This window comes from Carcharhinus amblyrhynchos, chromosome 32 (genome assembly GCF_965287045.1).
Source record: "Carcharhinus amblyrhynchos chromosome 32, sCarAmb.v2.hapA, whole genome shotgun sequence".
NCBI classification, from domain to species: Eukaryota; Metazoa; Chordata; class Chondrichthyes; order Carcharhiniformes; family Carcharhinidae; genus Carcharhinus; species Carcharhinus amblyrhynchos.
This window is the reverse complement of record NC_137355.1, coordinates 9,940,130-9,963,173: the sequence shown is the minus strand read 5'-3', so window position 1 is coordinate 9,963,173 and position 23,044 is coordinate 9,940,130. Positions and strand designations below refer to the sequence as shown.

General features: G+C 43.5%; 1 protein-coding gene across 2 annotated transcripts in view; it reads right to left on the bottom strand.

The window, feature by feature from the left end:
• The window catches only part of tbc1d2b (TBC1 domain family, member 2B), a 127,808-nt gene that overhangs the window by 72,495 nt on the left and 32,269 nt on the right, over nucleotides 1–23,044 (bottom strand). Inside the window, exons 1-2 of one of the 2 annotated variants that reach the window (XM_080216041.1) lie at nucleotides 20,495–20,549; nucleotides 20,200–20,350 (exon numbers count right to left, since the gene is read on the bottom strand). In XM_080216041.1, the coding sequence (XP_080072167.1) occupies nucleotides 20,200–20,350; nucleotides 20,495–20,518 (175 nt within the window). In that variant the 5' untranslated portion in view covers nucleotides 20,519–20,549. Of the gene's footprint in view, nucleotides 1–20,199; nucleotides 20,351–20,494; nucleotides 20,550–23,044 lie in introns of those variants that run through there. The other variant, XM_080216040.1, reaches the window with a different exon arrangement.

Genomic DNA, 23,044 nt, shown 5'->3' with positions numbered 1-23,044 from the left:
TGAAAAACATTGCTTCTCGCCACTGCTGCAAAGACCTCTGTAAATATTAAAATCAACAGTATGTTTTAAGAGGAAGACCTAGTTTGAAAACAGTATTTCCAAATGTACAATGAACAAATCACAATGCTGAAATGTTTTAATTAGTGGAGAACGTAAAATAGGGACACCTAAGCAACTTGTGTGTCTTTATTCGTAGGTACCCATTTTAAAATGGACATTACATGCAATAGGTGGCACAGTGGCTGGCACTGCTGCCTCACAGAGCACCAGGTTCATTTCCCAGCTTTGGTCATTATCTGCACATTCTCCCCATGCCTCTGTGGGTTTCCTCCAGGTGCTCTGGTTTCTTGCTGCAGTCTGAAAAATGTGGTTAGGTGCATTGGCCATGCTAAATTCTCCCTCAGTGTACCTGGACAGGTGTCGGAGTGTGGCAGCTAGAGGATTTTCACAGTAACTTCATTGCAGTGTGAATGTAAGCCTACTTGTGACACTAATAAATTAACTTTAAAAACTGGACCAGGCAAGTTACAGGATTGGCTGCATCTCCTGTGAAATTCCTCCTTTATTTCACACAGCTCAGATTTTGAGGAATTCTGGAGCCTTGCCGGTTTGCTTTGTTTGCATCCCACGGTATTTTTTCATGAAGCAATTTGCTCCTTTGTCAGTTTTCCCTCATAACTCAGACCCTAACAGTAAGGGTTAGCCAGATGGTTCCACTTTGTAGCAAGGTCCAGGCCCAACACGGCTTTATACAATTTTATCAAGACTGCTTGTGTCTGATAAACTGCTATTTTGATGACAGTGTTTAAATCATGTTCCATTTGTTAACAGCTACTCAGCATTGGTTGGACATGTTTATCATTAAGGTTTACTGATCCCTAAATCTTGAGCTTTGCCCTTGGCTATTGTAGCTTTATTCATTTAATGCAGGTCAGTTATTTTCCCTTACACAAAGTATGGTATGTTTTGTCTGTATAGCGCTCAAGAAACAATACTTTTCACTGTATCCCAATACGTGCGACAATAATAAATCAAATCCTTACTATGCAGAAGGAGGCCTTTGAGACTGCACTGACTATAACAGAATATGTGGATATGCCGGCGTTGGACTGGGGTAAACACAGTAAAAAGTCTGACAACACCAGGTTTAAGTCCAACCGATTTATTTGATAGTAAACTCACTAGCTTGAGGTTTCCCTCTTTTTCAGGCGAATGGAGAGTTCTGGCCTCAGACAGAGCATATAAAACACAGACAGTTTACAGATTACTGATTAGAATGTGAATCTTTACACCTAACCTGCTGTTCAAATGGCCGACAAGTCCTAAAGTGCTCCTTCCACACACTGTCGGCCACTTTAGGACTTGAACAGCAGGTCAGGTGTAAAGGTTCGCATTCTAATCAGTAATCTGTAAACTGTCTGTGCTTTATATGCTCTGTCTGAGGCCAGAACTCTCCATTCACCTGACGAAGAGGGAAACCTCGAACGCTAGTGAGTTTACTATCAAATAAATCGGTTGGACTTAAACCTAGTGTTGTCAGACTTTTTACTATAACAGAGCATGCCACCCAGGCCCTATCACCGTAACCCCACATATTTACCCGTTAATCCTCTCATCCTACAAACCTTTGGACACTAAGGGGCAACTTAGCATGGCTAATTCACCAAACCTGCACATCTTTGGAGCATGGGAGGAAACCCACGCAGCACAGGGAATATGTGCAGACTCTACACAGACAGTAATGCAAAGCCGGAATTGAACTCAGGTTTCTGTTGCTGTGAGGCAGCAGTGCTAACCACTGCACCATCCATTACATACTCTGCAGTTGACTGCAGTAAATGTCCTCTGCCATGGACCGGCCACATCTTTCATTTTATATTCAACTCATTATACAATTTGAGTCACGCCTTCAGATTCCACTGCATTGCGCAGTTTAGTCATCAAGTAAAAAGAAAAAGCAGACGAGTTGAGAACCTGGGTTCGATTCCCAGCTTGGGTGACTGTGCAGAGTCCGCAGGGGTTTCTGCTGGGTGCTCCAGTTCCTCTTACTGTCTGAAAGATGTGGTGGTTAGGCGGATTGGCCATGCTAAACTGCCCCTTAGAGTCTGGGGACTAGCTAGGGTAAACGCACGGGGATTGGGCCTGGGTGGGATTGTGGTCGGTACAGACTTGATGGGCCGAATGGCCTTCTTCTGCACTATAGGATTCTACGAGAGCACGGGTGGTTCATCTCCATCTCCAGATAACCCCAAAAACTAGAGGTTATTCCAATAGTTAAAATGTTAAAGACAATAACCATCACTGCAAAGCAATCAATCCAGCAGTGTACATGTAATATAATAGAAAATATTTGCATCTAAATAAATGGTGGAGGATAAAAGAGATTATAAATAGCTGAGGCCCCAGCACCAACCCCTGGGGCACTCTACTAGTCACCAACTGCCAATCCGAATAGCACCCATTAACCCCCACTCTCTGCCTCCTATTTGACAACCAATCCTCTATCCACGCTAACACCCTACCCCCAACTCCATGCCCCCTTACCTTCTGCAATAACCTCTTGTGAGGTACCTTGTCAAATGCCTTCTGAAAATCAAGAAAGACCACATCCACCAGCTCTCCTCTATCCACCGCCCTAGACACATCCTCATAGAACTCCAATAAATTTGTCAGACACGACTTCCCCTTAACAAAACTGCGAAGGAATGGCTGATATATTTCCAAGTCAGGATTATGAGTGAACATAAGAACATAAGAACATAAGAAATAGGAGCAGGAGTAGGCCATCTAGCCCTTCGAGCCTGCCCCGCCATTCAATAAGATCATGGCTGATCTGTCGTGGCTCAGTTCCACTTTCCCGCCCTCTCCCCATAACCCTTAATCCCTTCTCTTATCAAAAACCCATCAACCCGCTTCTTAAAAATATTTAGCGAGGCAGCCTCCACCACTTCAACGGGCAGAGAATTCCAGAGATTCACCACCCTTTGAGTGAAGAAGTTCCTCCTCAACTCCGTTCTAAACCGCCTCCCCTTTATCTTGAGGCTGTGCCCCCTAGTCCTACTGTCTTTTTTGAGCGGGAAGAGTCTCTCCACCTCTATCCTATCCATCCCATTCATCATCTTATACGTCTCAATGAGATCTCCCCTCATTCTTCTAAACTCTAACGAGTACAAGCCTAGTTTATTCAGCCTCTCCTCATAGCTCAATCCCCTCAACTCCGGTATCAGCCTAGTAAACCTCCTCTGCACTCCCTCCAGGGCCAAAATATCCTTGCGCAGGTGCGGCGCCCAAAACTGCACACAGTACTCCAGCTGCGGCCTCACCAATGCCCTATACAGCTGCAGCTGCAGCTGAGTGGCTTGGCAGGGAACTTGCAGGTGGTGGTGTTCCCATTTATCTGCTACCCCTTGTCCTTCTAGATGGAAGTGGATTGAGCACTACCTACTTACATCATTAAACTCAACTCAACCCCCTCCTTCCTGGGAGAGGGGCAAAAAGAAAAATTTTAGGCTAAATGAGGAACAAATCTGGGAAAACTCCCAACTGTAAAGCCGGGTTGCAATCAGCTAACTGAGCAAAAGCTAAGAACCATACCTGGATCCTACTGGCTCAGCTATCACTGAAATTGGAGGGGCCCAATTTGAGATTTGCTTCAATGGCAATTCAGGTGTAAAATAAGTCAGCAACATTAAAAATGGCAAACGCTGGGAAAGAATTATAGTAAATATTATAGAGACTGAGACACTGTTCTGAAATATCTTTAGCACTTACAAATTTGTATCCCATCAGTGACCAGGAGAAATGAAACCAGTTGGGGGCAATCCTACAAAATAGTTTGTATTTGTAAATTTCAGGGAAATCAGTCCCAAATCAGCAAACAGCAGCTAAAAGGCTTATTTTTAGCCAATGTTAAAGACTGGTATTTTCTTGGTGATTACATACTGCCTGGTAACCCTCTGAGCTATCCCTTCCATCACTTTGCTTACCACCCAGTGACGGGGTGCTAACTCGCCAGTTTGGATTTGTTCAGCTGCACGTATGCAGGACATACCTGGGCAATTTTCCACATTGGCAGTTATGGGCCAGTGTCGTAGCTGTTGTACTGAAACAACTTGACTAAGGCACGGCTTGCTGTGGAGCACAAGTCTGCAGCAGCACCACTTTGCTGCATCCTATACATTCAGCTGTTCCTATATCACATGGAGTAAACTGTACTGGCTGAAGATTAGTACCTGAGATAGTAGGAATGGAGTTGTCATACCACAATGTGGTGGGATGGCAAAATGGCCTGCTCTCGCATTGCTAACACAGACAAATCCTCGGAATCCTTCATTAGTTCTGGAAAGTCACATTCCATGTTTTGAATATTGACAGTAAGAAGTCTGACAACACCAGGTTTTAGTCCAACCAATTTATTTGATAATAGACTCACAAGCTTTCGGGGTTAGCCCCTTCGTCAGGCGAATGGAGCTCTCCATTCACCTGACAAAGGGGCTAACCCCGAAAGCTTGTGAGTCTATTATCAAATAAATCGGTTGGACTAAAACCTGGTGTTGTCAGACTTTTTACTGTGTTTACGCCAGTCCAACGCGGGCATACCCACATCTTGAATATTGACATCAGTGGAGAAGATATCAAACTGCACTTCTCAATATCTGGGAAATAGGCCAATACCAAAGTCTCCTTTTGCTACTTGGGAGAGAATTAAGCTATTTTTGTCCCTTATTTGAAAACTTATCGGAGATACTTTGCGAACAGGAGGAGGAGTACGGAGAGGCTACGGGTCCTGCAAAGGAACAAAGATTAGAAGGGGCTGGAGCAAATGAGGAAGAGAGAGTACGAGAAAGGTTTTCCAAAATCCTATTTTACTACTCAGGTCTTTATTTCTAGTGGCATCAGAATGAAACCCAGTTTCAAAACATACCAAGCAGGCACTTCCTCCAGGACTGAAAAGTTCCATACATAGCATGGACAGTGGTTAGCACTGCTGCTTTACAGCTCCAGGGACCTGGGTTTGATTCCCGCTTGGGTCACTGTCTGTGTGGAGTTTGCACATTCTCCTCATGTCTGCATGGATTTCCTCTGGGTACTCTGGTTTCCTCCCACAGTCCAAAGATATGGGAGTTAGGTTGGTCGTCCCTTAGGGTCCTGAGATGCGTAGGTTAGAAGGATTAGTGGGTAAATGTGTACGGATATGGAGCTAAGGCCTGGGTGGGACTGTGGTTGGTGCAGACTTGATGGGCCAGATGGTCTCTTTCTGCAAGTGTAGGGATTCTATGATTCTATGAACACTGGTCAACGTTCACACACAGTCCTTAGGAATTTCCAAAGCAAATAAAGTGCTTAGCATATGCACTAAACTGACCATAACAGCACAACGTGTACTTGTGTAGTGGCTGTTCACAAAGTTAAACATCCCAAGGCACTTCACTGGAAACTTAGCAAACAAACTTGGACAAGAAAGTAAGGAAAGGTTTGGGCAAGTCACCAAAAGCTTTGTCAAAATGAGAGGTTTAAAAGCATATTAGAGGAGTGAATGAGTGTGTGAGCGAGAGAGAGCGAGAGGAGCAGCTCACAGGTCTGGCAGTTGAAGGCCAACATAATTAAAATGGGGAATGTTCAACAGGCCAGATCATAGCACTTAATGAGTCTACGATCTTACTATTTGTAGCAATAACTTCTGCTTCAAGCTAGGCAGCCCTTACAACCTTACTTCAAAACAAAGCCTGACCTGCAATCAAAACCAGGCACAGAAACAGAACAAAAAAAAATCCTTCCCGGATACAGATCCCAATCCGTCTGATTCAGCTGGCAATCCCAACATCTGCTTCAGACAGCCCTAATCCCACTCTCTGCATTGTTACTGCTGCACATACTGCAGACTTTTAAGTATTCCAACAAAAGACGAAGGGGGTTGAATGTTGTTAAATGTCATTGAAATGAGTTTGGCTGCACATCAATTGGTCTTGGATCAGTACATAGTCAGTCTGATAAATTCTGATTTTATGACTTGGGGTAGTACAATTATTTAAGTTTGCTGACTTTTCCATCAAGGTTTGAACAAGTGGTTTTGCCGATTAGTGCCATTTAGAGTATGGAGATAACAGTAAGCAAGTTAATCACAGGTAGTATCACAGACAAATCTCTCCTATTCTTATCTAAAGCCCACAAGAAGATTTCGAGCGGATGCTGCTGAATGGCAGGCAGAAGCGCAAATCCTGACAGAGTCTTACATTCACAGGCTAAATGTGCTAAGGCCTAGAAGAACAGCCTACCCTTGGCTTGTTATTTACTGCTTTAACCAACTGAGTATATTTATGTCAAAGTCGGCTTAAGTTAACACTGCAACGAAGGTACTGTGAAAATCCCCTGGTTGTCAAACTCCTGTGCCTGTTCGGGTACACAGAGAGAGAATTTAGCATGGCAAATGCACCTAACCAGCAAGTCTTTCAGACTGTGGGAGTAAACCAGAGCAAATCACACAGACGCGGGGAGAACGTGCAGACTCCGCACAGACAATGGCCCAAGCTGGGAATCAGGCAAGTGAGGCAGCAGTGCTAACCACTGTGCCACCATGAGATGTAGGGCAAATTCTCAAAAAATCCCAGTTATTTGACTATTAAGCCAGATTAACAAAGATTAACAATTTGTGTGAGGCAGACCTCAAAATGTGTTTAGCTTTGAGAAGATTATCCCAATAAGAGGGTAATCCAGTTGATTCAGATTAAGGGGATTTTAGAAAAGCCACTGTCTGCACATGAAGAAAGGGTAATGCTAGTGAAACAGTGAGCACATTGTCAACTTCAGCAATGAGAGACAAAAAACGCTGGACCTGTAGAGAATGTAACTACTGAAACTCGACAGGGTTTTGCCCTGGGACTGCCACTGCTGCTTCAGGATGAGAGTACACAGGAAAATCAATGCTCTCCGGCATACTCTGAGAACAAGAGGCGATTAGCGAAGCACAGTTCCACGTTTTCATCCAATGAAAAGCTCCAGGGGTGATCACAAGTGCCCTGAGATCCCACGAGGGGTGGGGTAGTGCACAAATCTACTGAGTGATGCCAAGGGAACATGGTGCTATACAACAGAGGATGCAGAGACTGAAGCAAGGATAGGTTGCTAGTAACTACTGATCTCCAGTCAAAAATCTAACCTCAATTCTGGTTAATAGAGAACTCCAGTTGGTAGAGTTTAGGGCAAGAGAAATTATATTATGGAACAGAATATTGTTAATAAATTTGTTGGCAACACGAGGGCAACAAGTAGAAAGGGGATTGCTATCTTCACTACACTGTCTGTGCTTATCCATTGACACTCGATCACCTGTGTGTGTCAGGCTATCGTCACTCTGCCTATATATTCTTTGCTGCATACCTCTCTCCACTTCACCTGGCAAAGGAGCAGTGCTCCAAAAGCTTGTGATTTTAAATAAACCTGTTGGACTATGTCTTGTGACCCTCTCACCATCGCTTGGAGCAATTAATCCAGATGGTGTGGTAGGTCCAGGGCACTGCATAGCGAGGAGGAATGATAAATGTGCATCTCCTCTGACACCATTAATATTTTCACTTTCACATTCAAATTATAGATTTGGAATTATGTCAGGGTGATCCCAAGCAATGAAGCAGCGAGGGTGCTGCAATTACATTCAACAACCCTGGATAACCCGGGTCTTTACTTATTAGTCACAAATAGGTTTACATTAACACTGCAATGAAGTTGCTGTGAAAATCCCCTAATAGCCACGCTCTGGCACCTCTTCGGGTACACGGAGGAAGGATTTAGCACAGTCAATGTACCTAACCAACACGTCCTTTCAACTGTAGGAGGAAACTCACGCAGACGCGGGGAGAACATGCAGACTTTGCACAGACAATGACCCAAGCCAGGAATCAAACCCAGGTCCCCAATGCTGTGAGGCAGCAGCGCTAACCTCTGTGCCACTGTACCTGGTCCAGTACTTGCACTGACATAAAACACATCAGTTTAAACAAGGCTGCTGAATGGAATCTAGTCTTGTTTTCTTCCTTTCCGCGCAAAGTCAAAACAAAGGCATTAATATCCCAATGTTTTCCTTTGGTTTTGGCCAGCTTTGGAACTGAAGCTTTGCAACAAGTCTGGACTATTTTTGCAGCCGTTAAATATTTTGGTATACTTTCAGATTAGAAACAAATGTGGTCTGAAAACGGATGCCTGCAGTTCAGAACTCAAACGGTAACCTCTCCATCTTCATAAAGGGTCATCTGCCAGATCAGGTAGAACAGCACAGTACCAACACAAAAGATCACAAATGGTGGCAGCACAGTGGTTAGCACTGCTGCCTCAGCACAAGGGTTCGATTTCTGGCTTGAGTCACTGTCTGTACAGAGTCTGCACGGGTTTCCTTCCAGAGTCTGAAAGACATGCAGGCTTGGTGAATTGGCCATGCTAAATTCTGCCTCAGTGTACCCGAACAGGCACCGGAGTGTGGCGACTAGTTTTTCACAGTAACTTCACTGCACTGTTAATGCAAGCCTACGTGTGACACTAATAAATAAACTTTAAAACTTAAAGCCACTCAACTATTAGATGTACAATTATCCCCAGCAAGGAAAACAGCAAATCTGCCCTTAGCTCCCCAAGTTTCTATGCCACAAAGGCAAGTTACAATATTTAATCTGTAGTCCCCTGCCCTGCCAAATGCACTGTAAACATGACTGTAGGGTCATGGAAGCTCTATACAGCATAGTTCTTAACTAGATCACTAAAAGTATATGAGACATGCTTTAACTAGGAACGCACAAAGCCAACACTGGAGTAGTGGATCAGGAAGAGTGGAAAAAGCCAGCCATGTTTACAACAGAAAGCTCACACCTAAACCCAAAACACCACACACCAGAACAAAAATGACCCCCTCTCGGGTTGGATAGTGCCTCGTTCCACCCACACAACAGCAGCCTGGACAATGGTATCAACTCAACAAGACAAAGTTACAACACCCTGTGGTTACTGTTGGAGGATGTGACTGCAGCCAAGGCTGTTTTGGTGATAAAATCTACAAACCTTTTCTATCACAAAGGCTGGGTGGGTTGCCATCTATACTTCAACCAATGTTCACATATAAAAAACTGTTTTTAATTAAATGACCCCTTTATCATGATTGTATAGTGAGCTCTTTGACCTATGAATCATTGGAACTGTCACGTTAAGACTAGTTTTACCCTTTACTTTTTCCTACTACTATTTTGTAAGCACAAGGCAACTGTCTAATGCTTTCCTCTTCACTACAAAATGTTGTTAAAGATCAAAAATAACTCACTAGCTTTCTTTAGCCCACCTTCGCACAAGGGAAGCACACACAGCACCTTGAGTAAAAGTCATACTAGCTTGCGAACTGAGAGACTTCTCTATATGTTAACCTGAGTGAGATTTTGCGTCCAATCATCCTGCACCCCAGTGAATAACTATGCTCATGTGCAAAGCAATGATTTGGTGTTGCCAGTCTGATGACTCACTGTGGTCTGTAGACAGGGGCCAGAAAGTTTCCTGGTTCAAATACTTCTGTGTTGTTGCACGATCTGAACAATTAAGTGTCTCCAAGCTGAGTGGAGGGGGAAAATACACATCTGCCACGGTTTTCTATTTGTGGGCTCTGCTGCCTGTATCCTAATTTACACCACGTCCTGATCATCTATCATTCCTCTGCTTGGAAACCCATATAGATTCAGTTCACCAATGCCTTGATTTTAAAATTTCCATCCTTATTTTTTAACCCTCCAGTGACCTCTGCCCTCCCAATCTCAATAGCCACCACTAGCCCTACAAACTCTCAGATTTCTCTGCTCCTCCAATTCTTACACGTTTCATAGAATTGCTACTGTGTGGAAGGTAAGATGGGTAAGATGCCCTGTTGGAGAGTCTGCACTGATTCTCCAACAGGTCATCTTACCCAGGCCCACCCCCAGCCCTTTCCCGTTAACCCTGCTAACCCCCCCTAACATACCCATCTTGGGACACTAAGGGGCAATTAAGCATGGCCAATCCACCTAGCCTGCACATCTTTGTGGAGTGTAGCAGGAAACTGGAGCACTCAGATGAAACTCATGCAGACACGGGGAGAACGTGCAGACCCCACAGACAGTCACCCAAGGCAGGAATTAAACCCAGGTCCCTGCCATTGTGAGGCAGCAGTGGTAACCACTGTCACCATGCTGACCTCTCTACAGGGGATTGGGCTGGGGAATTTTGAAGCACTAACACAAAACTCTTTGGGTTTCTTTGCCATTAAAAAAATGTGCTTTAAATTGGAAGAGCAAACTGACAAAGCCAGAATTCCATCACTTAACTGAAAGCACGTGCTTGACTGACTCAAATCAACAGCATCTTTCAGGCATGCTTCAATGCAAAAGGCTGCTACTTCACAGCTCCAGTGACCTGGGTGACTGTCTGGACTGTGGGAGAAAACCAGAGCACCCCAAGGAAACCCATGCAGACACAGGGAGAAAGTGTAAACGCCACACAAAGATGTGCCGATTAGGTGGACTGGCCATGCTAAATTGCCCCTTAGTGTCCTGGGATGCGTAGATTACAGGGGTAAATATGTGGGGTTATGGGGATAGGGCCTCGGTGGGATTGCTGTCAGTGCAGACTCATTGGGCCGAATGGCCTCTTTCTGCACTGTAGAGATCCAGTGGCTTTTCTTCTTAGGAAAGTTATACCAGATCGCATTTCACAGCAAAACAATGGAAAGTCCATTAATAAGATTTATGCATTCATGAAATTAATGCATCACTTTTGAAGAGATTAAATGTTATATAAATTATAGTTATTAATTATAGAAGACATTGTCTCTGTTAAACATTCAGCACTCTAAGTTTCTATGTTACAAACACATCATGGCTTCTTTCACAACACATCCTGTTGCACTTGTGGTTTTGTCGATCGCATTTCCTGGACCATCTGTAAACAAATCACTCCAGTATTTAGCAAATAACTTGCCCGTGATACAAAAAGCACATCAAGAAACACTGCCCATACGCAAGTTCCTTAATGCATTCCTTCCAAGACTGGGTGGCAACAACATGCTGCCTTCCTTTCCAGAGATCTGCATGTCCTCAATATCAGTCCATAAACCAGATAAGCTGGAACATCTGAACCTAGGTCACTAAGTTTATATATCCACCGGAAACTGGCAATCTCACTCAGAGCGTAAGAAATAGGAGAAGTGGGCCATTCGGCCCCTAAGGCTGCTCCTCCATTTAGTAAGACCATGATTAACCTGGTGAGGTCTTGGGTTCACGTTTCTGCCTTGCCCTATAACCCTTGACTCACTTGTCAATCAAGAAAGAGAAGTTTCTCCTCACCTTGGTCTTAAATGAGACTCTTATTTAGAAACTACATGCCCCAGTTCTAGATTTCCCCATGAGGGAAGTTCCCTATTGGGGTTGCTGCTGAAGAAGTGTGAAAACTGATTAGGAAGCTGAATGATTCTAAATAACAGTACAACTAGATGTAGCTCTTGGGGTTAAAGGGATCAAAGGATAAAGGAAGAAGGGGAAATCAGGATATTGAATTCAATGATTAACCATGATCAAAATGAATGGTGTGGCACACTCGAATGACCTACTCCTGCCTCTAGTTTCTATGCTTCTATTTTGACATTACATTAGAGTCAACCCTTTAATTAGGAAGCTGAATGATTCTAAATAACAGCATGCTTGGTCTATGCAGTGATTATTATATGGTACAATCTCTCTGGGTAGAAAAGTCACATTGGACTCGAATTGTTAAGTTTGTTTCTCCACAGATGCTGCCAGACCAGCACTTCCTGTTTTTATTTCACTACCCTTCTGGGATGTGCTTTCAGATCTCCAGTCTGTCGGGTTCAAGGTTTTCCTTCAACTTGTGGACCCAATTCTTTGTGGAGTGTGGAAAGAGTCATCTCAGTTTTAAGTGGACACTAGAGTACAATACAGAAATTAAACAGTCTTTTCCAGATCATGTAGAGGAAGTTAGTGAGCAGAACCACCTGAAAGTGTCAATTCCATCTATTTAATTCATATCATATTCACTTCTAATTCCAGAATTGCTTTTCACCATTACTTCCTGAAAAGCAGACACAGAAACTAAGATATTAAGCTGAATGTACAGGCATTAATTTAGCTGCAAATAAATTATAGATATGTTTGTTTGAAACATAATATGCAACAATTTCAGCAATTTCAAGGTTAAATAAATATCTAACCAACGATGCACTGCGGTCAGCACTGCTGCCTCACGGCACCAGGGATCCAGGTTCAATTCCAGCTTTGGGTCACTGTCTGTATGGAGTTTGCACATTCTACCTTTGCAGGTTTCCTCCAGGTGCTCCGGTTTCCTCCCACACTCCAAAGACGTGCAGGTTATGTGGATTGGCGGTGTTAAATTGCCCCTTAGTATCCAAAGATAGGAAGGTTAGGGAGATTAGCAGGGTAAATACATAATGTCATAGGGAAAGGGCCTGGGTAGGATGTTCTGTCAGAGTCAGTGCAGACTGGATGGACCAAATGGCCTCTTTTTGCACTGTAGGGATTCTATGAAATTCTATCCTATGAACAAACAGGTAAAAGAAATCTCAAGTGTGCGCGAACTTCCCAAAACAAACTGTAAAGGAAACCATCTTTAACATCATCCAGTGTGCATTGTACAATCCAGATCCAGTGACAGCAACATGGTTTAGTAGATTTGCTCGAACAGCTGGGGAGTGGGAATGGGTAACAAAGAGTGTGAAGAGGGAGGAGTTGCTCTGATCATTTGGTCAAATACTGACATTAAACTACAAGAGGAAGATCTTTCAACTCACTTGCTCCTTTTCCCTTAAGCTCTGCCACCCCTCCCCCAACCGCCCCCCCCCAATCTAAATGCTCGAGTGATTCCGGAGTTTTGCCTCCACTTGTTTATTGGATGGCCATTTTGAATATTAAACCATTGTACATAAAATGCTATCAACTGATAACTCAAACTAGCTTACTAGTTCGCACCAACACCAATGCCCTGCAGTTAATGAAAGCCCAGCACTTTCTAGCCTACCCTCCTGACATTGGTTCAAAAAAATTCCTATTAAAAAAGCGACATGTTCAGGCATTTTCTATAAAGATGTATTCTTTGGCAGACGTAATCCAACTGCCTTCACATTGAACTGAGTTTCTATCCAAACGTTATAATGTTACACAGGAAGAATCATCTAAAGACAGAACATTTGTAATGGAAGCTTTGAGGGAGTTTAGGACCGTATCTGACCCATGCCATTTATATGTGGTACCAAACAAATAAGGAATAGACCACTCAGCACTTCGAACCTGCTCCACCATTCAATAAGATCATGGCTGGTCTGGTTGTAGCCTCAACCCCACATTCCCATCAACCAATAACCTTTCACCTTCCTGCTTATTAACCTATCGCTGCCTTTGAAATATTCAAAGGCTCTGCTTCCACTGCCTTTTGAAGAGAGTTCCAGAGGCTCATGATACTCAAAAAAAATTCACATCTCTATTCTAAATGGGCAACCCTTATTTTTAAACAGCATCAAAGTCCCCCACAAGAGGAAACATCTTCTCCACATCTATACCTTCAAAATCCCTCAGGATTCTACCAGAGTGGTGATTAATATTACTGGGTCCAAAGTAGCAAAAGGGGCAGCATGGTGGCACAATAGTTAACACTGCTACCTCACAGCACCAGTGACCCGGGTTCAATTCCCGGCTTGGGTGACTTTATGTGGAGTTTTCATGTTCTTCCCATGTCCGCACATGTTTCCTCCAGGTGCTCCCGTTTCCTCAGTCCAAAGATGTGCTGGTTAGGTGGAATGGCCATGCTAATGTGCCCCTTAATGTCCCAAGACGTGTGGGTTAGGGAGATTAGTGAGGTAAATACATGGAATTATGGGGTTAGGGGCTGGGTGAGAATGTTATTAGTGCAGGCTTGATGGGCTGAATGGCCTTCTTCTGCACTGTAGGGATTCTATGAAACTGCTTCATTCATGAGCATTTCTATCCCAATGACAAACAGCACAAAATTAATCTGAAAAGTAACTTGAGAGGGCTCCAAGAGATTTACTGACTTGAGACTTTGAGGGAGTTCAGTGGCAGCAGTGTGTACCACTTACAAGATACACTTGCAGCAACTCAACAAGCCCCCTTAAATGGCAACTTCCAAACCTGAAATCTTTCCCACCTAGAAGGACAAGGGCATCAGATGTATGGGAGCATCGCCATCTGCAAGTTTCCCTCCAAGCTAGTACGATAGCACAGTGGTTAGCACTGCTGCTTCACAGCACCAGGGTTCAATTCCTGGCTTGGGTCACACAGTCTGTGTGGGTTTCCTCCAGGTGCTCCGATTTCCTCCCACAGTCTGAAAGATGTGCTGGTTCGGTACATGGACCCGAAGAGGCACAGGGGAATTTCACAGTAACTTCATTGCAGCGTTAATTTAAGCCTTACTTGTGACTAATAAACAAACTTTAAGCCATCCTGATTTGAGACATTATCACTGTTCCTTCACTGTCACTGGGTCAAAGTCTTAGAGTTGCCTCCCAAATAGCGCTGTGTGTGTACCTACACCACAGACTGCAGCGGTTCAAGACAGCAGCTCATCACCAACTGCTCAAGGGCAATTAGGGATGGGCAATAAATGCTGGCCTAGCCAGAGACGCCCATGACTCATGAAAGAATTTTTATAAATCTACCAATATACCGGACTGACAGATCCACTCAATTATTTTTCCAATATCTGAACTTGGCGAATTGAAAAAGCCAAAGAAAGGGTTTGTTTTCTCCATTCATACACAGCAGATCACCTAGTAGGGAAGATAATGTCAATAGCTCCCCCATTGTTAAAATTTATTAGTTAGTGTCACAAATAGGCTTGCATTAACACTGAAATAAAGTTACTGTGAAAATCCCCTAGTCGCCACATTCAGGCACCTATTCGGGTACACTGAGGGAGAATTTGGCACAGCCAATGCACCTAACCAGCACATCTTTCGTGTGTGGGAAGAAACCAGAGCACCCAGAGGAAACCCACACAAACATGGCAAAAAATGCAGACTTCGCACGGTGACCCAAGCCAAGAATCGAACCTGGGTCTCTGGCACTGTGAGGCAGCAGTGCTAACCACTGTGCCACCATGCTGCCATTGGACGCTACATGTACATATACTGCAGTTGAACTTGCAGCCCACTACAAATAGGCAAGTCCTCATTCTTAGCACAAATTGAGAACAAAACAGAAGCCAGATCTCCTGATGTCTTGCAGTGAATCAGCTTCTGTCTGCAGCTACAAACAGGAGCGAAGCATTCATCAAGATGAGCAGCAATAGGAGATTGGTGACACCACATTAAGGTAATTGTTTATTCTGTGCTTGAGACAATTGGATGAATTTACTACCAACCTGCCAGCTGTGAAGTGCTCAGTATACACAAAGCTTCTTTACTGTACGTCATCTCATCATAAAACTCTGACGATAATCATTTTAAAATGTAATTAAGCATAGACATGTTCCAACAGGGTTACAGATTATTTGGACTCATAACAACTTGGTATTCTCTTCACTGAGCCATCATAGTAATCAGTGGTTTTACAACACAGGCAGTGGCCAGACAACAAGTGCAAATAAAATTGATTAATTCCATTAAAATTTTACCTAGCCAAGTATGGGGGAGAGAAATCTTTAAAGAACATGCTGCCTAGACTGGAATACTGAGGGATAAATCATAGAATCTCTACAGTGCAGGAGGCCATTTGGCCCATTGAGTCTGCACCAATCACAAACCCATCAAGGCGCAATTCCCGCAACCCCACGTATTTCCCCTGCTAATCTCTCTGACACTACAGCTTGGACAAAGAGCTTAGACAACAGAGCTTTGACAAAGGATCATCCAGACTCAAAATGCCAAATATTAACTCTTACAGATGCTGCCAGATCTGCTGAGATTTTCCAGCACTTACTCTTTTGGCCCCCTGACACTAAGGTCAATTTAACATGGCCAGCCCGCACATCTTTGGACTGTGGGAGGAACTGGAGTACCTGGAGGAAACCCATGCAGATACTGGGAGAACATGCAAACTCCACACAGTGACCCGAGGCCTGAATTTAACAGAGGTCCATGACAGTGAGAGGCAGCAGTGCTAACCACTGTGCCACCATGCTGCCCAGATGGTCCCCTTTTCTTACTTCCATCAATGCTCAATTTATATAGCGCCTCTCATAACTACAGGATTCCCTAAAGAGCTTTGCAGCCAATGAAATACTTTTTGCTGTTGGCTAATTGCTGCTTTGATGGCAAAACATTGTGCACAAATCGCCTACTTTCATTTTGTTTGTAGCAAGTTTCGATTTTTGTGCTCATGGCCTGGAGTGGGACTTGAACCACAAACTTCAGACTCAAGAGTGCTACCAATTGAGACGGTGCCTCTGTTACAACGGCAAACTTTTCACAGATGAAAAGCGTTGCCTCATCTCTGGGCTGGGAACAAATTTCAGCGAAATCTTCAGGACTCTCATTTTAAAAGGGGGAAACAGGAAGATAGACAGGGGTTCAAACTGCCTTTTGGAATGGCATTTCCCTCTTAGAGGTAGAATTGTGCTGCAATAGAATTCCACATCAGCGTTCCCAAATGAACACTTCTGCAGGAAGAGGCCAAGAAAGGGAAGAATGGAAAGTAGTTTTTTTAACCCAAAGAAAATTGTGGACTCTCAATTACACTGATTTCCCCCACTTAGTACAAAAAAAATCTATTAAGAACAATCAGGGTTGATATTTTGTTTCCATAAAGTATGCTTTTGTTAAGGAATTGGGAAAAAAGGAGCACAAATGAAAACCAAACAAAATCTAACATTAATAAATGCATTGTGGAACCTTCCCATGAAGGTCTGCATAACTAGATCTAATCAACCAGCCCAGCAGGGACCATTCGTAGCCTCATTATGCAGTGCAGGAAACAAATTTTTAAAAAGGCTAAAGAAACCTGATTGCATCTTAGCAAAAATGCTGGCACAATTTACCTTCCAGTTCCCCTTTATAATCTTCCTCTATTTAAATTTCTTTGTGCCTATGCAATATTTAAAGCAAACACAGACAGTTCTGGCAGTAGCAATTCAGAGAATCCCTACACTGCAGAATGAAGTCATTTGGCTCATTGAGCCTGCACCGACAACATCCCACCCATCCCCATAACCCCACATATTTACACTGCTAATCCCCCTGACACTAAGGGGCAATTTAGCATGACCAATCAACCTGACCCACACATCCTTGGAGTGTGGGAGGACACGAGAGCACTCAAAAACCTACACAGGCATGGGGAGAATGTGCAGACTCCACACAGACAGTGACCCAAGACAAGAATTGAACCCAGATCTCTTGCGCTGTGAGGTCGCATTGCTTACCACTGTGCCACGATACATCCCTCTAATCTTGTGCACATCAACTGCCCAAACAGCTCAGCAGACCTGAAGATACAGATCTCTTCCCTTGCTATTTCACAACTGATGTAAAATGCAACTTTGGTAAAGATTTTATCTTCTTTCTAACAGACTTAAAACCTAAAGAGAACAGAAGGTGCTGTATCATTCATGCTTGGGATCCATGATTACCTTTAAAGGAAAGCTACAATCTTAATGTGGCTGAGTTACTGGAGAAAAGTGATATCCCATAGGGAAGGTTGTGAGGAATCTCAGATGGAAACCTTGCAGCAACTTAGCTGCCAGATTACAGTGCTGCAAGGGCAACACAATTTACTTCCTTCTTTAAAAGATATATTAGGGCAGCTGAAAATTTCCATTGCAAGCTTTGGGGAAATCGCTTTTGAACCTGCAATACGGAGTATGAATTAGTTACCATAATTTAAAGCTCACCTTTAGTGAGGGGGAAAGAAAACGTGTAGGTTCCCTTATAGCTGTTCACCTACACCCAATCTGACCACTGACGTGGACCACAGTTCTAAGTGTGGTCCTCAGTATCCTAGAATGCAGGGAAAGGGGACAGAAAAAATACAACCAGGGTTCCTGTTGCTAACCTCCATTCAGGAAGTTAAGGATATACTTGCATTGGAGGCAGTACAGTAAAGCTTAACTAAATTATTCCCTCAGATGAGGGGCTTGTCCTATGATGAGACGCAGAGCTTCTTATTCGCCATGGGACAGGAGCTTTGCTGGTTGTGGCAACATTTATTGCCCATCCCTACTTGCCTGAAGCAGCTGAGTGCGTCAACCCTATTGTGGTGACTCTGGAGTCACATATAGGCCAGACCAGGTAAGAATGGCAGATTCCTTCCCTGAAGGACATTAGTGAACCAGATGGTTTTTTTCCTTTGATTTACTATTGTCACGTGCATTGGCATATAATTTAAAGTATTGTGTCTTGCGCGTTATACAGACAAAGCATACCATTCATAGAGGTGGAAGGTGGAGCGTGCCGAATGTAGTGTTACAGTCATAGCTAGGATATAGAGAAAGATCATTAAATACAAGGTAGGTCCATTTAAAAGTTTGATGGCAGCAAGGAAGAAGCTGTTTTTGAGTCGGTTGGTACATGACCTCAAACTTTTGTATCTTTTTCCCCGACAGAAGGAGGTGGAAGAAAGAATTCCGGGGTGCGTGGGGTCCTTGATTATGCCGGATGCTTTTCTGAGGCAGCAGGAAACGTGGATAGTGTCAATGGATGGGAGACTGGTTTCAGTGATGGACTGGTCTTTACTCACATTATAAATGCCAGGATTCCTGACAATCAACAATGGTTTCATGATCACCAGCAGAGTCTTAATTCAGAACTTTTTCTTACTGAATTCAAATTCCAACATCTGCCATGGTGGGATTCAAACCTGGTAATATCATAGAATCTACAATGCAGAAGGAGGCCATTTGGACCATCAAGTCTGCACCTACAACAATACCACGCAGGTCCTATCCCTGTAACCACACACATTCACCCTCCTAGACCCATTGACACTAAGGGGCAACTTAGCATGGCCAATCAACCTAACCCACACATCTTTGGACTGTGGGAGGAAACCCACGCAGACACAAGGAGATCACGCAAACTCTGCACAGACAGTGGAATTGAATCTGGATCCCTGGTGCTGTGAGGCAGCAGTGCTAACCACTGTGCCACCATGTCCCCAGGATATTAACTGAGTTTCTGGATTAATGGCCTAGTGATAATACCACTAGGCCTTCGCTGATCCTTAAATTATATCCACCTGGAGCTTTAATGAATGAAAGGCAATCTTACTGAAATCTACAAAATTCTGAAGGGGCTTTGATAGGGTGTGATTGTTTCCACTTGTTAGGGAATCTAAAACACAGGTGGCACAATCAGGGCAGCATGATGGCAGAGTGGGGTGGCACAGTGACACATTGGTTAGCATTGTTGCATCTCAGCGCCAGGTTCCATTCCGACCTCAGTGTCTGTGTGGTGCCTGTGCATTCTCCCTCTATGTTGTGTGGGTTTCCTCTGGATGCTCCAGTTTCATTCCACACTCCAAAGTTGGGCAGGTTTCATGTTAACTTACTCCTTAGTGTCAGGGGGATTATCAGGCTAAATGTGTGGGGTTACAGCGATGGGACCCTGGGTGGGATAATTTTGGGCCAAACGGCCTCCTTCTGCACTGGAGGCATTCTATGGTCTCGGGTTAAGAGGCTGATCATTTAGGACTGAGATGAGGAGAAATTTCTTCACTCAAAGGGTTTTGAATATTTGAAATTCACAACCACAGAGGTTGTGACTGTGCCATTATGGGATACATTTAAGTCTGGGATAGACAGATGTTTGGTCTCTCAGGGAATTCAAAGATATGGGGAGTGGGCAGAAAAATGGAGTTGAGGCTTAGGATCAGCCATAATCATACCAATTGCGAAGCTGACTCGATGGGCCGTGTGCTTTGTTCCTGCTCCTATTTCTTGAGTTCTATAAACCCTGGCATCAGGACAACTAATGAGTTCATCATATTTTCCCTTCCCTTCTGCTCAAAATAGTTCGCCAAAACTCAGGGCTCGGATTATAAATAATACTGGTTCTGATGGTGGCTTAATTTTTGCAATTTGTTTTTACTGATGAACTTTATTTTAAAAATACTGAATGGTCTGCGTACAAAAGAATTTATATTGAGCACAATTTACTCGTGTTTTCTAACATAGAAACAAACAGCACATTGGTGTTTGAACTGACATTTTCAGACTTACCTACATCTTTCGCAACCAGGCCAGTGGATGAATCAGGGAGTGGGGGTGAGACTCGATTGTCTCTTGTTCCAACAACACAGTTATTACTGAACTCCCACCTTTTTTGCTGCAGCTGTTGGAGCCAGTATCGCATCGCTTGTGTGTTGGGGGCCTGTTACAATGAAAGACAAATACACCTTTAAACAGTCAGAATATATTTATGCACTAGTGCGCCAGAGCATGGCGACTAGGGGATTTTCACAGTAACTTCATTGCAGTCTTAATGTGAGCCTACTTGTGACACTAATAAACAAACTTTAAAATATGCCGCAGCAACCATTGGAAGGCCCAGATAAAGTCAGACACACTGCCGCAGAGCTGGCAGCTGCACTTAGCCACTCCCATAGACCAAGTGGCTAGTTCAGAGTCAATGTTTGTGAAAGTTGCGAATCAGGCAATCTGCCCTGACATGTGATAAATGACAAGGATGGGGAATACACCTAAACACTCAAAGCAGTCTTTCCAACGTAGCAGTCACAAACTCCTGACCTGGGTGTTGTCGTTATTTGTTTAAAATCAGTGATAGCTTTCATAGTTGGCCATCTTTAGAGTCATACAGTGCAGAAAAGGCCCTTTGGCCCATCGAGTCAGCACCTACAACATCTCCCACTAAAGTTATGTGAATACTATTTTCCAGCATTTGTCCCATATCCTTGGCTGTTATGATTTTTCAAGTGCTCATCCAAATTTTTTTTTTAGAAAGGTTTAAGACCCCCACTACCTTCCCAGGCAGTGCATTCCAGATTCCCATCAGCCTCTGAGTGAAAGTTTTTTCCTCAAATCTCCCTGAATCCTCTGCCCCTCACCCTAAAACTATGCCCACTCATGACTGACCCCTCAGAAAAGGGGAAAAAGCTGCTCCCTACCCACCCTGTCGAATCCCCTCAATGTTTACTTCAAGTAAAAATGATTCAGCTGTCTTGCAGTATGACACAATCATAAAATCTCCATAGTGCTGACACACAATCAGCCACAATCTACTGACTCAAAACAAAGAACAAAAGAACAAAATCAGCCTGGGAAACAGGCCCTTCGGCCCAACGAGCCCGCGCTGCTATCTCAACACCGCCAGTCCACCTCTCTACCCACGACCTCTGTCTAGATCTGGCTTCAGATCCAGATAGCGCTAGCAAGTGGAGGCTGCAGCTCTGAATCTGGCTTTACAATACGGTGGGATACTCGCATCCCAATGGAGATGGGTGACCATCCCCACCACTTCACCCATCACGGGAGCCCAGAGAACTGGCCAGCCATATTGGAATAAAACTGGTTCCAGCCTCAGAATAAACCTGACCTAACAGTCAAACTGTTAGCTGGTGAACCATTGCCTCTGTGAAGGTATAATGATAGCGACTTTAATGGGCACCTTTGACAAATTGACAGCCTAGTAATTTGAGATGACAAACATTACAGACATTGGTTGCTGTGATTTTTATGAAAAAGATTTTATAGAAAATATACAAGCTAAATAGAATATTTTAATACATCTGGAATTTGACATTTCAGTAACTTAGAAGAAAATACAACTCTCTGCAATCCAAAAATCATTAAAAATCCAACCTTATGTCTTACTGCTAGTATCAGTGCTGAGGTGGAGATGCCGGTGTTGGACTGGGGTGGGCAGAGTAAGAAATCTCACAACACCAGATTCAAGTCCAACAGGTTTATTTGAAATTGCGAGCTTTTGGAGCACTGCTCCTTAAGTGTTACTTGTAAAGACTCACATTCATATGATGTATTTGTGAACTAACCTTCACTCACCTGATGAAGGAAAAACACTCCAAAAGCTCTTAATTCCAAATAAACCTGTTAGACTTTAACCTGGTGTTGAGAGACTTTACTACTTGGGAGAGCTTACATACCAAACATATTAGCACAGGATGTTCATGTAGTATGAGTCTACTGGTTCAGCAGAAACCCTTAGACATTTGTGGTTTAATGGAGACTTTGCTGTGTGCTGCTACCTGCCTCGAGCAGTATTTATCCTCCAGTTAACTGTTAATGCTTCATTTCTTCGTACTGTGGCCAAAAGTTTCACACCTGATATATCTGCATTTCTGGGAGTTAACAAGTGGCAATTTACAGATCCTTTGCCACTTCAAAACAACTGATAAATCCGAAAATGCATCAGATATAAGTCTGGTGATGATCGTGGCAGGCCAGGGATGTATGGAGAACATTATATACTCAAATAGGTCTCTGAATAGTGGAATAATGGTACGAAAGTTTTACATGGTGTAACAATAGACACTTTCCACATGGATTCAGCAATCCTGAGTGTGATACTTAATAGCGTTCGCCTAAATTTTGGGGAAAAAAAATCTCATAATTGCTGATTTTGACCTTTTGAAGAGTGATGTCCAGAAAGGGTACTTTTCAGTTAAACACCACCAGGGCCATTCTAGCTCTCTTCAGAATCATTCCGCACCCTCCACACCTCAACTACAGCTCTGGTTAATTGTGGCTTTCCTAAGAAACCTATCCCATTCAACGACCATTGTCCTCCATGTATGGCCATCCTTCCTTAAAAGGTTCACTGTATCCCAATACTGTCTGTCCTATTGCCCACCACTCTCCAAAGGTGGTGAATACATCATTACAAGCCTTCACACTCCCACTATATTCTGTTCAAACATTACAGGCTGATCTGTGCACTGTCCTGATCACCAATCCAGTAGGACTATCACTGATAATTGGTTATTCTCTTTTTACACATTCGGATAGTTTTAATTCCCAAGTTCAGAAGCATCAATTGCTCCCTTAAGTGACTTGACTTTAACACACAAGGCCCTACATCTACTTATAA